The sequence below is a fragment of the Podarcis pityusensis genome (assembly GCF_964106645.2).
Source record: "Podarcis pityusensis genome assembly, chromosome: 3".
In the NCBI taxonomy this organism is placed as follows: Eukaryota; Metazoa; Chordata; class Lepidosauria; order Squamata; family Lacertidae; genus Podarcis; species Podarcis pityusensis.
The window spans coordinates 79,012,455-79,034,681 of NC_138026.1; the positions used below are offsets into that span (position 1 = coordinate 79,012,455).

The following is a 22,227-nucleotide window of genomic DNA, read 5'->3' on the forward strand; positions in this document are numbered from 1 at the left end:
GTCTAAAATAGCTAGTTACAAAGTATTAGTTTGAGCAATTTATACATTCTTTGGTTACCTGCTTTCTGGATGTGCCTGTTTTTTTCAACAGAGGATCAATCGGTCCTAGTCAGAACAGGCTGACACTCTGATAAGGTGTCAGGAACAGAGCATGGTTCCTTAAAACCTCTGCAGTCACTATCAGGGTAGCAGTTGCTCCCCCTAAAAAGGATGGGAGGAAGAAGAAGAGTTTGGATTTGGTATCCCACTTCATCATTACCCGAAGGAGTCTCAAAGCGGCTAACATTCTCCTTTCCCTTCCTCCCCCACAACAAACACTCTGTGAGGTGAGTGGGGCTGAGAGACTTCAAAGAAGTGTGACTGGCCCAAGGTCACCCAGCAGCTGCATGTGGAGGAGCGGAGACGTGAACCCGGTTCACCAGAATACAAGTCAACTGCTCTTAACCACTACACCACACTGGCTCTTGTTAAGTTCAAAGGAATCATATGCATGGGAGAAGGATACCAGATCTGCATGAAACATGATGAATAGAGACTCCGGTGTCACGGGGTGGTAGTCAACTAAGTTTTACTCAGAGAAGGCCCACTGAAATTAATGGATCCTTAGTCATGCTAGCCTGTACGCCGGCTCCCTCAGCCAATAAAGCGAGATGAGCGCCGCAACCCCAGAGTCGGCCACGACTGGACCTAATGGTCAGGGGTCCCTTTACCTTAACCCTAATTTCAGTGGGTCTCTTTGGGATATTCTTCTCTCGATTGCTCTAATATGCCTTCAGTTTGACTGAAGATGGTATGTGCTTCCATTCAAGAAGTGACAGGGGTCTGTTCCATCTGGCATGTCTCCACGCCAAGGCAAATGTGCAGTGGGTTCTCATCCAAGAGATGTTGTTTGCAGATGACGCAGCTTTCACAGCACACTCTGAGGAAGCTCTACAGAGACTCATCAACCACTTTGCCCAAGCCTGCTGGAGTTTGGCCTCACCATCAGCCTGATGAAGACCAACATCTTGGCTCATGATATTGCCAGCACTCCACACAGCAGCATGGGTGACCACACGCTTAAGGTGGTTGACAATTTTGTCTACCTGGGCTGTAGCATAACCAGCAACTTCCATTGACACTGAGCTGTACAAGCATATTGGCAAGGTAGTGAAGGCAATGGCTCATCTTTCCAAAAGGGTATGGAGGAATGTGATGCTAACAACTCCCAAGATGAAGATCTACCAGGCTTGTGTGCTGAGCATGCTGCTTTATGGAAATGAGTCATAGGCAATGACTCACTACCCGCCAGGAGCAACGCCTCAATGCCTTCCGTATGTGCTGCATCAGGAAGATTTTGGGCAGCACATGGTAGGACAGAGTCTCAAACAAAGATGTGCTCTTCCAAGCTCACATTCCCAGTATGTTCGCACTTATGTCTCAGAGATGTCTAAGCTGGCTTGGTCATGTACACAGAGTGGCAGATGGCAGGATCCCCAAGGATGTGCTTTACGGGAAGTTGGCTTGAGGCACCATGCCTGTTGGCAGATCAACTCTGCTATAAAGATGTCTGCAAATGTGAAATGAAGGCAACACCAACCTTGCCATGGAAATTCCTTGCAGATGACCACAGTGCCTGGAGACAGTCAGGTTGTGTGTCCACATCAATGGCCACAGGAGGAATGACTTCTGGGAGTAGCCCAGAGAGAAGAAATGCTATGGTGCATCCATAACAGCAAAACTGGATGCCTTCATTTGCCCCAGCTGCAATAAGATATGTCTCTGCTGTATCAGTCTCAGCAGCTACAGCTGGCACTGTAACTCTCCAACAGTTTGACTTAACCCTCAGTGGTGGACTCTTCCATTGTCCCTCGAGCAATGGAGGCCAACAACTAACTCTGCATAATATTTAGAAGAAAACCACCCAGAGTGGCACTGCACAATCTGTGACTGTGCTGGTCAGACACGTAACACCTACTACAAAGGTGCTTAATATACAGTTATCTAAGCAGGAATAAGGACATAGAGAGGAAACAGAATTCTCCCCTCCCCCCATTAGACCAGTTAGCTAAGAATTCCCATGTGGTACTTGCAATATCAACACAGTATTACATGCAGCTACAGAAGAAAGTAATACAAATCCCACAAATTTGCTTCTGACAGGCTAATAGCTCAAACAAACACGGACAGACAAAGAGCTTTCCCACTCTCCAAAATGGAGGTTACATCTTAAAATGGCAACATGTTGGTTTGAGATGCATAGAAAAAATAATAACCATACAAGTGTAAGCTGCTAAATGATATGGTAATAATAATAATCTCATATCATGTACCAGTCTGTGATGATGATGATGATGATGATGATAATAACAACAACAACAATACCACAGTATATTAATAACTCTACCAGTTTTGAGTTGTTTTGCAGCCCAGGTAACAGGCTCACTGGTCCATTCCTTTCTCCAGGAGATGATAAAATTCTTCGTTTGTGGCATCCTAACATCAATACAAAGCCAGTGGGGAAGCTGATGGGACATTTATTTAGCATAACAGAGATTGTCACCAATGAAAAGGACCAGCACATTATTAGCCTTTCGACTGCAAAGGTAAACTACTTTTTCACTGTATCTTACTGAGCAGTGGCGTAGCGTGGGTTGTCAGCACCCAGGGCAAGACAAGTAATTTGCGCCCCCTAACCCGGTAGGGGCAGAGAGCTGCGAGTGTGAGCGTGCCCCCCCCAGATGTTGCGCCCGGTGTAGCCGGCCCCCCTGCACCCCCCCACGCTACGCCACTGTTACTGAGAGAAGCTGCTGCTTTCTCCTCTCATCAGTCAGTAAAAATTATAGATAGATAGATAGATAGATAGATAGATAGATAGATAGATAGATGAGACAACCCACAATTTTTCCTTTGAGGGATCTTCTGCATTCTAGTTCATATAGATATAGGCGGTGCTTTTTTTCTTTTAAAAAATGGTCAGGGGTACTCTCATTTTCCTACTCGTATTGAAATACTGCACCTCAATAAGGCCAAACTTAGATTCACAAAATGTTTAGGGGTATGTGTGCCCCTGCGTCCCCCCAGGAAAAAAAGCACTGGATATAGGAGGTAGTCAGCTGTACAGTGCATTACTCCAAAACTACTCTTTTCAATGTTTCCCCAAAGTCTCTATTTAAATCCCTTTCCCTCAATCAAAATGTTGAATATATCGGAAAAGTCCAGGGAAGCAGTCTATAAACATATAGGAAATGGCTGCATGAAGAAAGGGATACTATAGAAAATCTTGTTAGCATATATCCATTTGCAAATAGTGAAATTGTTTATTTATCCTGCATTTCTAAAAAGAATCTGCATTAACATCATGGTGACTCCAATACTTTCTTTCCTCTTTCTTTAGTCCCAAAAGGATTTAATGCAGTGTAGAGTCTGGTATGACCTAGCCATGAGTTTGAATTTCTCTGGAGACTTCAGAGAAAAAGTAAACAAACAAACAAACAAAGCACAATCAGTGCAATCTTGATCCTTTCTGAGTTTTGCATGTATATTTTTCACTCTTGATACTTGTACTGGAATATAACTCTTAAAAATAGTATTAGAATATAAGTTTATAGTGTTGTGAGTTTGGGGGGAGTAGGCTGTATGCCAAGACCCTTCTAATGCCTGAGCCCCACTTCTAATTCTTGGAATAGCTTCCCGGTGAAGTGATAGCCCGGGTGATGGGCCATTAAGGGGAACAAAGGAAGTAGATCTGTGCAAGATGGCAAAAAGGTGGAGGCCCCTCCCCCAGCTGGTGGGTAGTTAGAAAGACAAAGTCTGAGAGCCGAGAACTGGAGTGATGTGAGGTAGGAGCAATGCTTTTTTCTGAGTTTGCTCAAGGGTACACAGTACTGGCACCCTTTCCCCCAAATGTTAAAAGTGTAGCACTTACTGTAAGTACTTCATGGTGAGTACTATGAAGTCAATTTCTTTTTTAAAAAATGCACTGGGTAGAAGGAAAACTGCAAGCTGGGAAGTGAGAGAGTCGAGCAGTGTTTCTTAATATATTAATATAATAATAATTATAATATAATATAAATCATAATAAATTAATAATAAAAATATAGCAATATAGCTGCCAAGTGTAGCAAGGAGATACATCTTACTATATCCCTATAGTATCAAAAGGGTATTTTCTGTTTTCCCATCAGCCTACCATTGCATGAATGAGCTCTTGGCAAGCCCAGCCAGAGTCCACTGTATTCTTTGTTTGTATCAAGACAAAACAAAAGCCTTCTGGAAACTATTAGAGGGAATTAAGAAGACTTAGTGTTGATGATGCAAGCACAACACCCGAGTGGGGAACTGAGTTCCAGTATCTGCTTCCCTACTTATGTTCCATTCACTACCTGCTGTGACTCTGCTCTCCTGAGCTTGAAGAACAGCAGCATTCCTTGTCAGATTATGGCTGCGAATTAATTTGGCCTGATAAAGCTGATAAATCGGGGGGGGCGGGCGGGGGGGAGTAATTAAATCAATTAAAAGTGTGTAATTGAACAAACCAGAGGAAATGTGAGGTTGGCCACAATTCAAACAGCTCACATCCAGAAATGAAGAGGCATGGCGAATGGTCTCAGCCCTTGAAATGTCAGTACATTATGTTATCTGCATCCCTCTCTCCTGAGTGGTGAGAGGTTTTGAAGATTACCTGAGATGGTGGTATCATTGTGATGTATGGTTTTATTTACACAAGCTGAGTATAAGATGGTAGGGCTCACAGCATTAAAACTCCAGCAGATCATGCTCTCCTATTAGGTTTTGGGGGGGCTGGAGCAAAGCCATGCTTTTGAACTTGACGCAGAGAGGAAGCCAAGCTTAGATGTCTTCCCAGCTCAAAATGAGACTGGGCCAGATTATCTGTGGTCTAAAAACAGATGGAAACAACTTAGGGAAAATCCAGTAAGACAACCATTTGATGAAGACATCATGTGGCTGCCCCATATCAGTGAGCAAAGTGCAACAATTCCACATTAAGTTTCCAAGGGTGCTTCCAGAGGATCTATATACTGGGCAATCATCCTGATTTTTTTACAGGGAGATTAGACAATGTTGGCTATTTAATGAGTATTCTGAGTTGTTTGCAGGAAGGTTTGTTGATGTTGCATCAGAGCAAGTTCTCAATCTACGCAGTGCATTTTCTCATTATTTTCCTTTTTGCAAAGTCTGATACCTGTGCATTTTTTTTATGGTCCGAAATGCAGAACTTTGCGTTTGTCCTTGTTGAATGGCATGGGGGGGGGGGATCCAGCTCAGTTTTCTACTTTATCAAGATCATTTTGAATTCTATTCTTGCCTTTTGAGTGTTAGGTTTCCTCACACTTTTGTAACCTTTACAAATTTGATAAAGATTCTATCCGCTTCTTCATCCAAGTCATTGATGAACATGTCAAAGAGCATCAATCCCAGCCCTGAAGGATCCCACTTGAAGCCTCCCAAAATTTGACAATGAACTATTGATAAGCGCTCTTTTTCTAACCAAGATACAGTGCAGAACTTTGTCAGATCCTTCGCTTAAATCAAGATAAAACTGTGTCCACAACATTCCCATACCCACTTAGTTAGTAACCTAATCAGAAAAAGAGATTATTATTATTATTATATTTTATTTGTACCCCACCCATCTGGGCAGCTTCCAACAAATATAAAAACATAATCACTTCCATTCATAAACATCATAAATACTTTCAGGGTGTCATGTTATAAATGTTACTATTCTAGACGGTATAGTTGTAATGTTGCAAAAGTCTGACTTTTGTAAGCCATATTCACAATTTATTTTAAAATACTCAGCTTCACTCAGTTTCTTCTGGTTTAGCCGGATTCCAACCAAGTGGCCTTTGTTCACATTGTCCAACGCTATCCATTGAAATGACATTGCAAATTAGACAGATGTTTCCCATAGTGCACTGGGCTCAGCAGGCTGCTTCTACTCACGGAGAGGTTCTTTGTCGAGAGCAAGCAGCAGAGTGCTGGGGGTTTAAATAGAAAGCTGTGGGGCCTATCTGTGAATACAAATCTTTGATAAAGGCTTACTGAATATAGCCATTCTTCTCCAACCCCCACCCCATTGCTCTCTGGATGGAAGACTGACGTACATTTTATAATGGAGACTCAGTCGCAATCAATAGGGTGTGAACTGTAAGAACAATCACAGCAAAATGCACTGTTTGAACAAATTCTAGACTATTTCCTATATACATCTGGCACTTCGGCCTAGAAAAGAAAATGGACTGAAATGGGTCAAGTGGTGAAAATGTACATTTTTGTTTTTACATATTGGTTTTGTTCAAAGTAGCAGCAGGGAGCAACCTTTGTCATGTTGCATGAAAATGGGGCAACGCGATCCACCATTTTTTTCCTATTGCACTCAAGGAACAAGACCTACAGCAGGCATAGGCAAACTCGGCCCTCTAGCTGTTTTGGGACTACAACTCCCATCATCCCTAGCTAACAGGACCAGTGGTCAGGGATGATGGGCGTTGTAGTCCCAAAACATCTGGAGGGCCGAGTTTGCCTATTCCTGACCTACAGTGTATAGGATGTCAACTTTAAGCATGTATTTAACTATCTCCTTGATTTTTACATATAATCCAGAGCAAGACTACATACATACATCATTTTATTTGTATGCCACCTTCCCATTTAAAGCCATGCTCAAGGCAGCTTTCAGCATGGGGCGGGGGGGAACCTAATTACAAACATAAGTAGTCAGACAACAAATTAAGCATCAAAAATACAAAACTAAATTGATCAATTTCCACATAAATCATAATAAGATACAAATATATATATATATATATATATATATAATCAGTAGCAGCAGCAACCCTGCCTCCCTCTCTTTACAGAGAGACTCCCAGCAACTCTTAAGAAATTCATTATGGTTGGAGGTCTCAGGAAACTGCCCAAGTGGTGTCTGTTTTTACATTTGCCAACTGAAGAAACAAAATGAGATTTGGGCTCCTTCCCCTAATACTGGCAGCCCCTTTCTGCTACTACTTGACTAAATATTAAAGCCATTTCCATATATTAACAAATTAAAACCAGCAAAATAGAATTCTGAACAGAGCCATGCGATATTCAGACTGTAATACTAGACACAGAGGCTCCACTGAACAGTGATCCACTCCATGTTTTCCAGTTGTGTAACATACTAGAATCTGGAGCCGTTCAAACCCAGGACTCAGGCCCCATCTGCACTATACATTGAATGCTGTGTCCTACCATTTTAACAACCATGGCTTCCTCAAAAGAATCCTGGGAACTGTAGTTTGTTAAGGGTGCTGAGAGTTTTCAGGAGACCTCTATTCCCTTCACAGAGTTAGAACTTTCAGAGTAGTTTAACAATCCATCCCTTGTCCTAGGGGACTTTGCTTTAAGTGTATAGTGCCTCAGTCTCCTCTCTCTCTTCCCCTACCAGGGAAGCTGTCTTGCTATTAGACAGCTATGAAAGAGTCTAGGAGGCCTCACTTTTGACTAAAGTCATTTTAATGAAACCATGATCTGCCCTGAGCACTGTCCTTGTCTGTTTTTTTTCTGGGGCCCTTGGAGTCTTACACAAAATGGGACTTACTGAGAAAACATGCAAAGAATTACACCCTCTGATTATTTAAAATGGCTCTGCTTCAAATCTGAACAATACAGTAGCACAGCCGAATTCCATCCATTCCCTACGTAGCCGAGAGCCAACTGAACGGGAGAAACATTCTGTGAGAAAAGTAACCCAGATATGAAAGCTGTATCCTCCAGGAATAGCTTTCAGTGTCACAGTTGTTTAGCTAGCCTGTAATTTTCATTTTTACTCACATTAAGGTCTCCATAGACTTCTTGAATTGTGTAAGTGGACTACAGTGCTATCAGAAAGGCTGTAAAATCCACAGTCAAAACACTGGTGAAAGCCAGACAATTTTCATGTAATGCCTAATAATAATATTCAAGCTACAGTTCTCATGGTATCTCATCCCACTGAGATTAATGCGACTTGATCACTGTTCAAGATGTCAGTCTCCAGGATCAGATGCCTTCATATTCTTTACCTATATTCAGTTATTGTAGCAGCCTGTTGGGAAAAGATCTTAACTGAAATGTTTGGTTATGACAGTCCATATAACTCAAAGAATGTTCTTTAGAGATTTTTAAGAGGCACAGCGTTAGAGCTAGTTCTCATCCTGAAGCAAAGTTCTTAACCTGAAGCACTATTTCTGAGTTAGCGGAGTCTGTAACCTGAAGCGTATGTAACCTGAAGCATGTGTAACCTGAGGTACCACTGTATGCATGGATTCATAGTTTTCAGTTTCAAAAGCCAGCACTCACATGGCAGTCTACATGCAGATGCATGACAGGGTCATTTGTTACTTTGCCCAGGCAAGTTCCCTAATTTGTCAGAACTTAGAATAGCGCTGTTCGCTATAAATAAAAGCCTTCCCCCAAAGCGGTTTGTCGCTGGTCACTTCCAAAAGTCCCGAGCAAATGTGCTGGAATTTCTCAGCTGCTCATTGTGCCTGACCTCACGCAGCCATGCGTGTGTGTACATTGTTACATGCACAGTGGTGACGCTGACTCCCCAGCCCGCTTGCAGCAAACTGTGTCAAAGTTACTCATGTTTAAACTTGTCGCTTGCATAATTGCTGCTGCTCATGCCCACAGGACAAGGAAAAAGATCAAGGTGAAAGTGTTTGTTCCTGTCTCTCTCTGTAGGAGCTTTGGGACTTACCTATGAAATGGCAACTTTCTCTTCTGAATGGCAAAGGAATAGTGTGCCCGTCAAATATCACGTAATGAGCTCAAAGTGCTATATTATTTATCCCTTGCCAAATAATTTATGGCAAACTATCATGCCTTCCATGGAAAAGCATTGTGTAAGACCAAATTTTCTAAACTCATAATGGAATTCTGTTCATACAATCCTGAAGTTTAGGAAATTGTGTATACATGGCCATCGGGTGCGAGACCCAGAAAAGTTTTGCATTGCAGATTTGTAGGGCCAAGATTAGATATTTAGACTTCCTATTGTTACGCCAACCCCCAATCTCTTTTGAGCAGTGTACAAGCTTCTAGGGGATTCCAGGCACTCACCCTGGGTTCTGTTTCCATTGGGAATCAAGACACGGCAGAGACTGTAGTGACTTTAAGATATAATATGGCTTATTCATATATATATACAACCTGAGCGTAAGTGGAGTGAGTTGCAGATCTTACAGCATTGTCTTCTCAAGGGTGTCTCTCCTTGCTTCTCTTATGGCTTCTGCCAGCTGGAGTCCAGAGCAGCCAGCCATACTCCCAAGTCTCTGGGCTGCTGCCTTCCCAGCCAGCAGCCAAGATGGTTCTGGCCCTCCAGCCCCCACTTGGAGTGCTGGCCTGACTTCCTTTCTTCTTCCTAGAAAACCCTGCCAAAACCCGAAGCTCCTTCCTGTCACCTCACACCCCTCCCGGCCACCTTGGTAACCTCTGTTTTACCAAGACCTGGGAGATTCCTCTTGAGGTGACCTCTGCTTCTTGTTTCATAATGAGCTACATTCAGCCAGTCTAGTCCGGCTAGTGAGCATAGGAGAACTGCTGCAGCCTGTATTTTCCTTTCAATGTCCCAAATATTATCTCAACACTACCATTTCTTGATTTCTACTCTTCACTAATAAACTCTGGCACTCCAAATCAGTAACACTAGAATAGAAAAATGCATTGAAAATCCTGCACAAAAAACCTACTTTCTAAAAAAGCTAAATCAAAACTCTAAAGCACGGATCATATGGCACTTGCTAAGGAGTAAGGCTGCAACCCTATACACCGGGGTAGTCAACCTTTTTATACCTACCCACCCACTAATGCATCTTTCTTGTTGGTAAAATTTCCTTACCACCCACCAGTGCTCAACGGAAGGAGGATTCAACTTGTGCTATAGAACTCCTACTGCCCACCTAGAATCCTGAAACGCCCACTAGTGGGCGGTAGGGACCAGGTTGACAACCCCTGCTCTGCTATACACACTTACCTGAGAGTAAGTCCCATTGAACAGAATGTGGCTTACCTCTGAGTACTATAGATATATGTATGTTTACACTGCACATCTCATTTAAATCTGTCTTATTAATAGACACAAATAGTGTTGCTATTCTATGGTGGGACAGGCAACATGGTGCCCTCATGTTATTGGCCTACAACTCCCATCATCCCTGATTATTGATCAAGTTGGCTGGAGCTGATGGAAGTTGTAGTGCAGTGTCTAGAGCAGGCATAGGCAAACTCAGCCCTCCAGATGTTTTGGAACTACAACTCCCATCATCCCCTGACCACTGGTCCTGTTAGCTAGGGTTGGTGGGAGTTGTAGTCCCCAAACATCTGGAGGGCCGAGTTTGCCTATGCCTGGTCTAGAGAGCAGCTTGTTGGCTACATTGTGCTATAGCATTTTCACAAGTGATCCTGGGAACAGTGTTTTGTCTAGAATATGCCACATGTTCCTATACATTCAATAATATAAAACAAAAGAGGCATTTTAAAATTTAAGGTGCATCTACATTTGAATTACTGTTTTAAAAATGCAAAAGAAACCCTTTTAAAGCACTGTTTGTTTATACAGCTGCATATATTTAAATTGGATCTTAAGGGGGAAGAATCCAGTCATTGTTAAGCTCATTTAAAACCATTGATTTCATCAGTGACCAGGTCGTAAAAAAGTCATTTCAACTGAATGCATTCCAAGTGGTTCTTATTTAAAGTTGATTTGAGCATTAGAGGCAAAATCTGTCTTCAGTCTGACTGAAACCATAATGACATTTCATTCAAGTTTTGCCCCCATAAAATTGATTGATGTTATATTTATGTTTTTGCTACTAGTTTCCATCTTGGTGCTAGAGAAAGTGATTCAAAATGCAATTACTTTTAGAATCCACTGACTTTAATCAAAATTTAATGTGTCCTTCTCTGACAAATTGCGGGGAACTCTAGGTCAAGTGCATCCTGGGGGGTGGCATGCTTGAATGGAAAAACGAAATCCAAAATATAATTTGAACTTCTATATAGAACATATGGTCCTTCCGTTTTTTTGTGGAACAAGACAGCATGGTGACACAATAAACTCTTTAGCTGATGAAGAAATAAACCATTTACCTGCCTTGGTAGTTCAGCTGGGAGAGCATGAGACTTTTAATCTCAGGGTTGTGGGTTCAAGTCCCACGTTCGGCAAAAGATACCTGCATTTCAAGAGGTTGGACTAGATGACCTTTGTGGTCCCTTCCAACTCTACAATTCTAAGATTATATGATTCTAATTGTTAAGGACAGTCAGTTTAAGAGTGAAGATCCATTTAGCACTGGGGTGGGTAATCATTTTGGGGACTTTGCATTGTGTTTGTAAGTTAGTGTAGGTCACTTTTTGTGGAAAAAAACCTAAAAAATACAATTATTGTTAATACTGATAACTATACAGTGGTACCTCGGGTTACATACGCTTCAGGTTACATACACTTCAGGTTACACACTCCGCTAACCCAGAAATAGTGCTTCAGGTTAAGAACTTTGCTTCAGGATAAGAACAGAAATCGGGCTCCGGCGGCGCGGCAGCAGGAGGCCCCATTAGCTAAAGTGGTGCTTCAGGTTAAGAACAGTTTCAGGTTAAGAACAGACCTCTGGAACGAATTAAGTACTTAACCCGAGGTACCACTGTACACAGACACACACACACATTTAAAAGTGGGAAACACTGGGGAAAGGCATTGTGGACACAAAAATATCTGTTGGCACCCTGACATCATAGTGGGACACCAAAGGATCAGAAAATTTAAAAAGGGGGGGGGGGTATTTTCAGGCCACAAAAAAGTATTGAAAGTCAGATGTGGCCTGCAGACCATGGGTTAGCCCCCCTTACTCTAGGAATTTTGAGACTCTTGGTCCATGCATACACAGCTTAGGCAAAGAAAGTGGCTGAAAATGTCCAATCTAAAGCAAATGTACAGTATGCATGTATAGATAATGGACATGGTACCCTTGTCCATCATTCAACTGTCCCATAGATTTCAGTGTAGCTTAGACAAAGGGAAACACCTTCAGGATTTCTGGCCAGAAATAAGGTTGCTTAGTGAGAGGCAAAGAACAACATTTTGCACATGGCAGTTTACACTATGTATCTGATGCTTGAAGTGGACATAGCAAAGGCACGCACTGGCGTCATCACTTCTCTTCTCTTCATATAATATTTAATAATGTAGGGTAGTTTATTAATTTCAATGGATCTACTATGATACGAAACCACTGCACTCCTAGTTTCTCTGTCATTTCCTTGGTTGTTGTGTTTATTATGTTGTTTCACTAGACTTTTAAAAGGAGAGAGGGAGAAGTAGAGACGGGGTTTCGGATTTTGGTGGGAGGAGTTCATCCTCTGTAACAGACTGTTTTGTACTGATGAGAGTTTTTGTCCATTCAGCTCTCTCTCTTGGGAAGAAGCGGGGAGCAAGGAACCAAAAACAGGTAGCTTATGACAGATGTGCTAACAAAGCCATACAAAGCTATTAGGCAGCCATCTGGCTCTCAGCATGATCCCCAATCCGATTAACTCTGTTCGGCCAAGAGCCCCCAGAACGTTAGTAATTTCACAAATTGAATATAAAATGATTGCTCCTTGTTTTGGAACTTCTCTTTAGAAAACAGGCAGGCTTGCAAACAGAAGGGTGTTTTTAAACCATATATTGCACTGATGAGGTGAACACACTGGTACATCTATAAATATCCCAAAACATTCAATCCACAGCACATGAAGATCTGTGGGGACGTTTTATGTTATATGTTAGTTTGTTGTTCCTGAATTCAATGTCTGGAGAGAACTGTCCATCAAGCCCTGCATTTAATAATGCTCATGTGTACTGTGATCAGCACAGTTTTGTCACAATGCATAGGCATCGATCTCTGACAATATCTTGTCAGTGATGCTACTATAATTGTTCTGATGCAGTAATTGTTATCATTTAAAAAAAAAAAATCCGTTGACTTTTAATTGAGAAATCTGTGGCACTGAAACATGAGGTTGTGGTCTTCTAAATGCTGTTAGTCCTGCTGAATTCACTAGGAAATGCAAATTAGGTTTTGCCCAAATGATGCAGGTAGAAAAAATTTAAGTATCCACGCTGGCTTTTAAGAAAAAGTGAGAAATAATGCTGGTGGTTTTTGGTTACCAAATCAATTATTTTCAAAGCTTATTTTTCAGATAAAAAATTAAGGCAGATAAGTATCAAAAGCGATAGTTATAAAATATAAAATAATCCACAATTCAAACAAATCATAAATAAAAAACCCATTTTTTTACAAATAAACTTTTTATTTATTTTCCACATGCGGTGTACCTGATTTTTATGCTAACAACCACCAGAACTAAAACAGCAAAATCCCAGAACGAGGAAATATTGCACTGAAGGCCTTTTAAAATATGCATATAAAACAACACAGTGAGGAGGCCTTGAATTGATTCCAAGTCATATACATAACTTAGGCAGTCTGGGCCTTTTTAAAAAAATCTGCTTTTAATTTTGTGTGTGAGAGAGAAGTTCTGTCTTGTTGCATTGTTATTGTTTGGTTTTGGTTTTTCTTATGCATTGTTTTTTTACCTATTCTTTGGAAACCACCCAGAATACTTTGTGTTATGGGGCAGCGAATGAATTACATATATAAAGAAATGCAGTTATTGCACCACAAGATAACCCATCTTGGTTTTCTTTCAGATTTTCAGAGTGTGGGATATCCAGACACTTTCCCTGATGCAGGTCTTCCACGATTCCCAAGCAGGACCTAGAGAGACACAAATCTTTACTATGGTATTTGACAATAACCATGGCACACTTATTACAGGTGTGTTTGTCTAATCATTAGGAGCGAAATACCTCTTCAGATATGAATCTGGGGTGCTGATACATAATTGTGAAAAGTAAATGGATGGCCTTCCAGCTGCATTGTTTAGACCAAGAATAGCTACAGAAATGTGGGGAAAACAAACTGGTGGCTTTAAATAATTAAAGCAATCCCATCCTATGATGCTGATAATTCAAAGCCACAAACATCTTGTGTCTTTTTGTCCTTGAGAAGCACTTATTTGGCATCCATTAAAATCTTGAACATAATTATTATGTGAAGTAAAGTCTGAAAATAGATTTATCATAGTTCATAGCCACAGAGGCAGGAATTCCTGTAAGATATGTAACATAGATATGCCTCTTCTTCCTCCTCACCACCACAGTGTGTTTTTTTAAAAAAATAATATTAATTAATTACAGGTAGGTAGCCATGTTGGTCTGCCATAGTCGAAACAAAATAAAAAAATTCATTCCAGTAGCACCTTAGAGACCAACTAAGTTGGAAGGGATTTTTTTATTTTGTTTTGATTGATTGATTAATTAATTAGTACCCCACCCATCTGACTGGATTGCTCCAGCCACTCTGTGCGGCTTCCAACGTAAATAAAAACTTGATAAACCCGTAAACCTCACAAAGCTTCCCTATACTAGCCCTATACTAGGGCTGCCTTCAGATAAGAATACTTGATGGGTCATTGAGGCCAGTGACAGTTCCCTGTAGCATCTTCCCCTCTCGTTTTCCCCATCTTGAAAAAACGTACATATATTTGTCTTTCACTTTTGGTGAAGAAGTGCACTCACTATTAATCTTTCCATAGGTGTTTAGTTCTGCTGTAATATGTGGTGGCCTTTGATTGTGCAAGAGACTCAGTCTTTATATGTTGTATCCTCTCTGCTTTTTCAGAAAGGGCAGGCTCCCATTTTCATTCCTCCTGCCGCTCAACCACTCTCTTCCTCTCATGCACACACTGCATGATCAAGAGTTAATGGTGGTCCTTGCAGAGTCAAGCAACATTCATGATGGGTCTCACAGTCAGGCATAGCGGTGGCATGCTCTTGACCTCCCAGCACCAGCAACTCTGCAGCTTATCAGTGAGGTCTGAGGTGGCAGGGCGGTTGGTGCTGTCTGGACACACCAGCAAGGGCAACACAATCTTTATGTGTGGTTAGGGAGTACAGGAGTAACAAAGTGGGTCCTGGCCACATCTTCAATGGCATGCTGCCCTTGGAGGGCTGGCTGACCCTCAGCGGAGCCCTTGGGCTGAAAAGGTTTACCCACCCCATTGGACATGTTTGCTGACAATAGCATGCAACGGATGCAATAACCCTTATTATATGATTCACAGGATCAGCTGTGATTGATATTTATCCTCTCACTCGAGTTATACAAGACACAAAACAGGTTCCCCAGACGCATGAGAGGAGCATCAATGTGCTGATTTACAACAAAGTCTTTCGCCAAATTCTAACTATCTGTTCTGAATCAATCGTAAAGGTGAGTATGAATCCTGCAAGCTTTTCAAGTGCAAAGCAAAATATTTTGCACAAAGGATTTAAGAGCAAGTAGGCTATGGGGGGGGGGGGCTTTATCTTCCTACATATTGGTAAGACAGGTATGGGGGACCAGGTGTTGCTGGACTTTAGATTCCATCATCTTTGACCATTGGCCATCCAGACTGAGGCTGATGGGAGCTGAATTGAGAGGGCCACAAGTTCCAGATCCCTGCATTAAACCCAGGGGGAAATGTTAAGAATAGGAATTCTTAGCTTTTTCCTTTCCACTTTCTCTTATCCCCTTAGCTTAATGTTTACTATAGATATTTGAAGAAAGTGACAACTATGTAAATATATATCTGTGTAGGTTGAATTTCATATAATTCACTTTATCTTTAGGTCTGGGAACTGGAAACAGGCCAACAAATATACCAGATTGAGGATGCCCATGGACCTAATGTTGAGTTGACATGTGCAGCAATTGATAAAAATGGATTCCACCTGGCCACTGGAGCATGCGATGGTAAAACTGTGTTATAATTGCAGATTGTAATAACACCACATCTTTATATAATTGCTTTGTGATGAGGGCTGTAAGAATACTTAACTGGAACCTATTTTTAGTACCCTAGGACTTCACAATGAAGGCCAGTTGAAGGCTGCTTCCTATATGACAAAGAGAAATCTCAGGTGCTTCCATGATGAGTGACATTCCTTCTGCTTTGTTGCACGTTTAGGAACTGTGAAGACTTGGGATTTTGGAAGTGGACAACAACTTAAAGTTTTGCCTTTAATCAGGGAAAGCACAGTTAATGAACACTGGCTGATGCAAATGGTTTACCTGAAGGCTAGTGGAAGTAGACATGTCATCCTGGTCTTGGAGTACAGTGGGACTATCAAAATTGTTCAGGTTTTGTTATAGCTTGTTTTTATTTGGTTTGTTGGTTTGTTTGTCAATGAATTATACATCCTTCAACCTTAGGTCCCAGAGCAAGTTACAACATTAGAACACAATGTTAAAAACCGTGCTTGCACTAACAGGACATTTGTAACAGGAAGGGGTTGAATTCCTCCCATGGTTTCAGTATATCCAGTATATCTCAACTAAAGACAACCAACCATGCCCTGCCCTTCCAACCTCTCTCACTGCCAAGGGAAAAAAATAAATGAAAGAGAACCTACCCAAGTGACACAGATGCAAAAACCTCACACATACACTAAGTAAAATAATGTAAATTCACCATTCCCCTTCTCCTCCCTCTCTTCTCCCCCAACCTTATACTGTATAATAATAATAATAATAATTTATTATTTGTACCCCGTCCATCTGGCTGGGTTTCCCCAGCCACTCTGGGCGGCTTCCAACAAAGATGAAAAATACACTAAAATGTCACATATTAAAAACTTCCCTGAACAGGCCTGCCTTCAGATGTCTTCTGAATGTCAGGTAGTTGTTTATCACTTTGACATCTGATGGGAGGGCGTTCCACAGGGCGGGCGCCACTACCGAGAAGGCCCTCTGCCTGGTATACAACATTAATATCTCACATGGAATGTAACTGATCAGTAGAAAATATTCTACAACCTGGAAATAGAGACAATGAACGTAGTTTTGTATCCCAAGAAAATCTTTAATAAAAATCCTTCTCCCAGTATATCTGAAGTGCCTCCCCAAAATGAATAATTAGGTTAGCCTCAGTTAGAAGACCCACCACCCCAAAATATTTATATTTGAAGAAATAAATCATGCCAAGTTGATTCTCAAATTTTTCTGTGCTACTATTCTTCCAACTCCTTGTTCTCCTAGGGTAATGAAGGTGAAGTTTATCTATGCATTACTTGGGAGCTTCCTGAAGCAGTATCTCTTGCTCTGCAAGGCAATCCACTCATGTCCCTAAAACTGAGTCCCAATGCCAAGAAAAGTAATGGATTTTTTCCAGACGTTCAGCTGCTGCTTGATAAGGTGCCTGTGAAAAAATCAAAGAATGAGGTGGGTATTGATTGGCAAATCTGTCCATTTCAGTTTCTCATTTTTTCCAAACTTCATTTCAGTCTGCCACATATCCATACCAGTTGACAATAAAAAAAAATCCTCATGAAAATTGAGCATTTTATTTCAAATTTATCCTAATATACACATTTTTGTGTCCAGTTTTCCCTAATAAAATGCATTTGTATGTGTTATTTTCACTAATGCATGCATTTCAATGCATAGATTATCCTTGAATGTGCATTTTTGTATATATGACCTGCAAAATTTGAAGAAATGCAAAATTTGATGGGTGGCTGTTTGCTTATTTGCTCTATTGTTTCACTTTGCTTGTTGTTCCAGTAAGTGAGAATTAGATGGGTTCACATTAAAATGCAAAATGAACTGAACTTCTCTTCCATCCCTAGAGGTGGGTGCATTTCCAGACTTTTCAAGACCTGCTAAGAAGGAAGTGTCTTGGAGCCTGGGTACACATTATACTCACCACTGAGAAGTAACCACATGAAGTAAACTTAGTTTTTACTGTTGAGAGGTCTCTTTGAAGAGGGGCAGAGAAAACTCAACGGGATTATAGAGAGCAGTGCAAGGGACTTTTGTTGGGTGGATGGAAAAACCACCTGTCAATGTTTGCCTGCAGGGGTGGGGACAGATAAAAATCTGGCCCACTGGGCCAAAAAGATCCCATACTCTTTCCCTCCAATTTTCTCTGCCTCCAGGAGCCTACTTTTCATGTAGGCAGCCTCTTGAGCTGTATAGTCATTTTCTCTGGACTGGGTGATGGGAAAATGCCATGGCACTTTTGTTTGCTGCTAGCCATGCTTAAATGCACAGTGATTGCATAGTCCTGTGTTTTCACAGTTTGGAACAAGAATTTTAAGAAGCAAAGGCAGGTATTTTCTATCCTTTAAAATGATGAGACTGTACATACTGGCTTTTAAATACAATTTTAACAATCATCTTCTTTTGCCGTCTTTCAGTTACCTCTGAAAACGGAAGTGAAATGCTTTGACCTACTAAGAGTGGAAGGTTATAATTTGTTAGCTACCGCAAGTGCAAATGGCGCAATCATCATGTGGGATTTTGAATCTGCCACTGCCAGGCACATGTGAGTAATGAAAGCTGTGAGAGGGCTCTTGCCACAGTGCTGTCCTTCATGCACCTTGGCTGATCACGACTCTGAGTAAGCAGAGAGACAGACAATTGGGAGCAAGCAAGTGAGATACATGAAGCGGGGAACTTGGGCAGATCATCTCTTACTGCTCACACTGCCAGAGGAGACCAGCTCCTTGCCTCCATCTTGGCTTGGGTCATATGAGTCACTGGGCAGAAGCTATGTGCTACCCCTTTGGCCTTGCTCAGTTCAACATCTGGAAAGGGTTGAAATTAGCTCCCAACCAATGCATCCTTCAGTACACACCTAGAAGGCAAAAAATACTTTCTTTACAGATTTAAAGCTGGGAACACTGTCCAAGAAGATGGAAAAGAATTATTAGGAATCAACGGGTTACTGTTCCTCTACCGAGGTGCTGTCTCAGAGAGGTAGGTGGACTATATATCAGGCATGTACAAGTCATATTAGGTCCACTTTTGCTAACTTGGAGCCTTCCAGGTGTTTGGGGTTGCTTGGAGGGCTCAAGGTTGGCAGATGCTGCATTAGATCTATACTGGGTTAAAGAAACAGTGAGCTAGCTAGGTCTTGGACTTAGGTGAAACTGATGAGCGTTTCTCCAACCTAGTGGTGGCAGCCAGTGTTGCACAAGCAGACTTCCACTAATGCAAGTGGGCTTCTCCTTCTTCCCCCCATTCCTGTGTTTCTTTATTACTGTTAACTGGGGCAAAGATTTTATTTATTTATTTGCTCGGGAGGGAGTTCCACACAGGGGTTCCCCATGAAAAAGCTCTGTCCCCAGTGCCCACCAATCTAATTTTAATGGCAGACCAACAAGCTGGTTCCCCAATAAAGGCAGTCCTTCAAATAACCTGGCCCTAAACAGTTTAGGTCTTTAAGTTATTGGTCCAGCCAGTGCTGTCTTCTCCAACAGACAGCAGCTCTCTTAGGAATGTGGGGAAGGGCAATCAGCTCCTTGCATGTTTGGCCTTGTTCATTCACAACCCATCAGGTTACATTTCAGGTTGGTATTGGTGTTGCTCAAATTCCACATGGCAAAGGCAATTGCTTCCATTCTGTCCCATCTCCAAAACATTTGCCATTTAAAGTCATTGGGGAAATCTGCCAGCCTTGTTTTTGAGTAGGCCCTCATTGCCAATACAATGTATTCTTTAGGTATAAGCTTCTGGCATTTCTGTTTGGCATTCTCAAATGCCTATTAACATTCTTTGGCACCTAGAGGCTCTCTTTCATTGTGCCAGTGTGGTGTAGTGGTTAAGAGTGGTAGTCTCGTAATCTGGGAAACCGGGTTCGTGTCTCCACTCCTCCACATGCAGCTGCTGGGTGACCTTGGGCCAGTCACACTTCTCTGAAGTCTCTCAGCCTCACTCACCTTACGGGGTGTTTGTTGTGGGGAAGGAGGGGAAAGGAGATTGTTAGCCGCTTTGAGACTCCTGAAGGGGAGTGAAAGGCGGGATATCAAATCCAAACTCCTCTTCTTCTTCTTCTTTCACAAAGGAAACTTAGCGAGACTTCCACCGACAGTTTAGACCAACCGAGTGATGTCAACACTACACAGGAGGTGGAAAGCAGCTTTGCAAGCATAAAGAAGGTATGTCCTTTGACGTTTGTACAGCAGCCAAAAACACTTGTAAGAATGTTGTGCATGTTAACAGTTAGATTTGCTAAAAACTAAGACAAGACAGCAAAGCGTGAAGTGTTTATCTTCATAAAGGCAACATGGGAGAGAAAGGAGTGTTAGCACATGTTATTCTCTCGTACAGAGTAACCATACAGAGCTGCCTTTAGACATAAAATGTAGGGCTGCTGTCATGCTGCAGTTTGCGTGGTCTCCAAAAGGTGGCTACGGCAACTCCAGTGTGACAACAGGGTAGCAGGTGGCTGAGGTGCATTGTTTAATGGGGAGGGCAGAGGTGCTTCAAAGAGCAGCTTGGCAAACAGCTCTGTGAAGTGCCTTCCTCCTCCATTAAACACAACTGCAGTGAGGTTCAACAGTGGAGGGAGACAGTTTAGCAAATTTGGTCTCTGAAGCTCCTCCCCTCCTCCTTTAAAACCTGGTGGGGCTTGGAGCAAACTGGAAGAGGAAGGGGCTTGTGTCAGCAAGTGGTGGTGGGGATAGATGGGGGCATGGCTAAGATGTAAAGGGAGGGGCATTTGGTCAAGTGTAAAGGAAGGGAGCATTGGAGGAAGGAGTTTGGTGTGTAATTTGGGCTGATGAGCAGACTGAGCAAGGGCAGCAGCCCTCAGTACTCTCGTGTTATTTCAGATGCACATCAGCAGCATTTCCAGATATAACGAGGAATGCTCAAAGGGCCAGTGCATGAGCAGAATTTCCCTTTCTTCAAGTCACATTTTAAGAATAGATTATTTGTAGCAATTAATGATCATTGCTGGAGACGGGATGAGCAAGCTAGGCCAGTTCCCTCTTCCATGCAAAAAGTCAAATATGCAAGCATGTTTTCAATAATCACTACAATTATTGTGTGCTTCAAAGAATGCTGTACTGCACTGTCTGCTCAGTATCAGAACATGTGAGAAATATGATAGCCTCTGTACTAGCAAAAGCTGGAGATTAATGTTAGGTAAAAATGTCAAAAATGCAAAATGCCACATTAAATCATGTTCTCTGGTTCATAGATAAAGAAGCTGAGATTAGGGGGAAGTGAAATTAGACGCTGGCAAAAACCAGCGGACTGTGCAAGCCTGAGACTTTGCTTGGGCTCCTCCTAGCTCATGCAGAACCATGGTTTAGCATTAAGTGCCACAGTGGCCAGTAAGAACAGGGATTTGTGCACATGCACAGTGAGCAAGTTGAGGATAAGTATGATTCTACAGGGAGACTGCACTGTGAAACTGTGGAATTGCAATACATTAAATGGTGGTGGTGATTGCTGTTAAACGTATTACCTGGCTTTCACCCACAGGTTACAATTAAAAATCAGAATTAAAATTTATTACTGTCACAGGAATAGGTTTATAGGCTATTATCTGTGGACTCTGAATCTGTCAGCATTTCTGGGAATGGAAGTATTTTCTTCTTCCCAGTAGTCAACAACTAGAGTTTACTCTTTATGCAAGCTATTTTCAGTTCCAAACCTCTGTTTCAATATGCATGCTATTGTTTAATTTCAGGAAGCTGTTAAAAGTGAAACTGATACCAAAACAGAAACTTCAGGTATGAACTGGAATGTCAGAGTTAAGTTGCAGAAAATCTTCTAATATAAGACTATGTTTAAGAAAACTTTTTTTTAAAAAAAGCTATCAGAAATTAAGCAAGTGGTTGAGTAAAAGAATAGTTAAACATTTGTAAATACCACAGAAAAGGTTTTGAAAACATGCTCATTCAGTGAATGACACAGAAAGGTTTTGAAGAAGTCCTTATTCAGTTAAAAGTTTGAGTTTGCTTATGCTAGTGGATAACTGAAGTTGCCAGAATATTATTATTTAAGACTGGTAAAATGAAGGATTAAATCTTATATACAAAGACTAGGAAACCCATGCATGTTATCTTTGAGCAATTGCTTACCAGAACTGATCCCTTTCTGGAGACCATGAACTTGCATTGAATTGTGAACTGCACTCACTACTAGACACCCAAATAATGATCATGATTATTTACACAAAGATGAAACAAATAGATTGAGCCTTACTTATCTGGCAGCTCTTTTGTCACTATCTACTTGTGTCACTTTCAGTTCAAGTTAAGCTTATGATTGTGCAAGGAAATCAGAGACTGAACCAAGTTATACCTCAGCAGGATACTTAATG

At 41.6% G+C, this 22,227-nt stretch overlaps 1 protein-coding gene across 2 annotated transcripts in view; it reads left to right on the forward strand.

Moving 5' to 3' along the window:
- WDR64 (WD repeat domain 64) overlaps positions 1-22,227 on the forward strand; it is a 65,727-nt gene that overhangs the window by 27,081 nt on the left and 16,419 nt on the right. For both annotated transcript variants that reach the window (XM_080997664.1, XM_080997665.1), the window contains 10 exons: positions 2,446-2,585; positions 13,718-13,844; positions 15,193-15,341; positions 15,740-15,863; positions 16,078-16,250; positions 17,148-17,330; positions 18,308-18,435; positions 18,777-18,869; positions 19,957-20,050; positions 21,592-21,634. In XM_080997664.1, the coding sequence (XP_080853790.1) occupies positions 2,446-2,585; positions 13,718-13,844; positions 15,193-15,341; positions 15,740-15,863; positions 16,078-16,250; positions 17,148-17,330; positions 18,308-18,435; positions 18,777-18,869; positions 19,957-20,050; positions 21,592-21,634 (1,254 nt within the window). The remainder of the gene's footprint in view (positions 1-2,445; positions 2,586-13,717; positions 13,845-15,192; positions 15,342-15,739; positions 15,864-16,077; positions 16,251-17,147; positions 17,331-18,307; positions 18,436-18,776; positions 18,870-19,956; positions 20,051-21,591; positions 21,635-22,227) is intronic.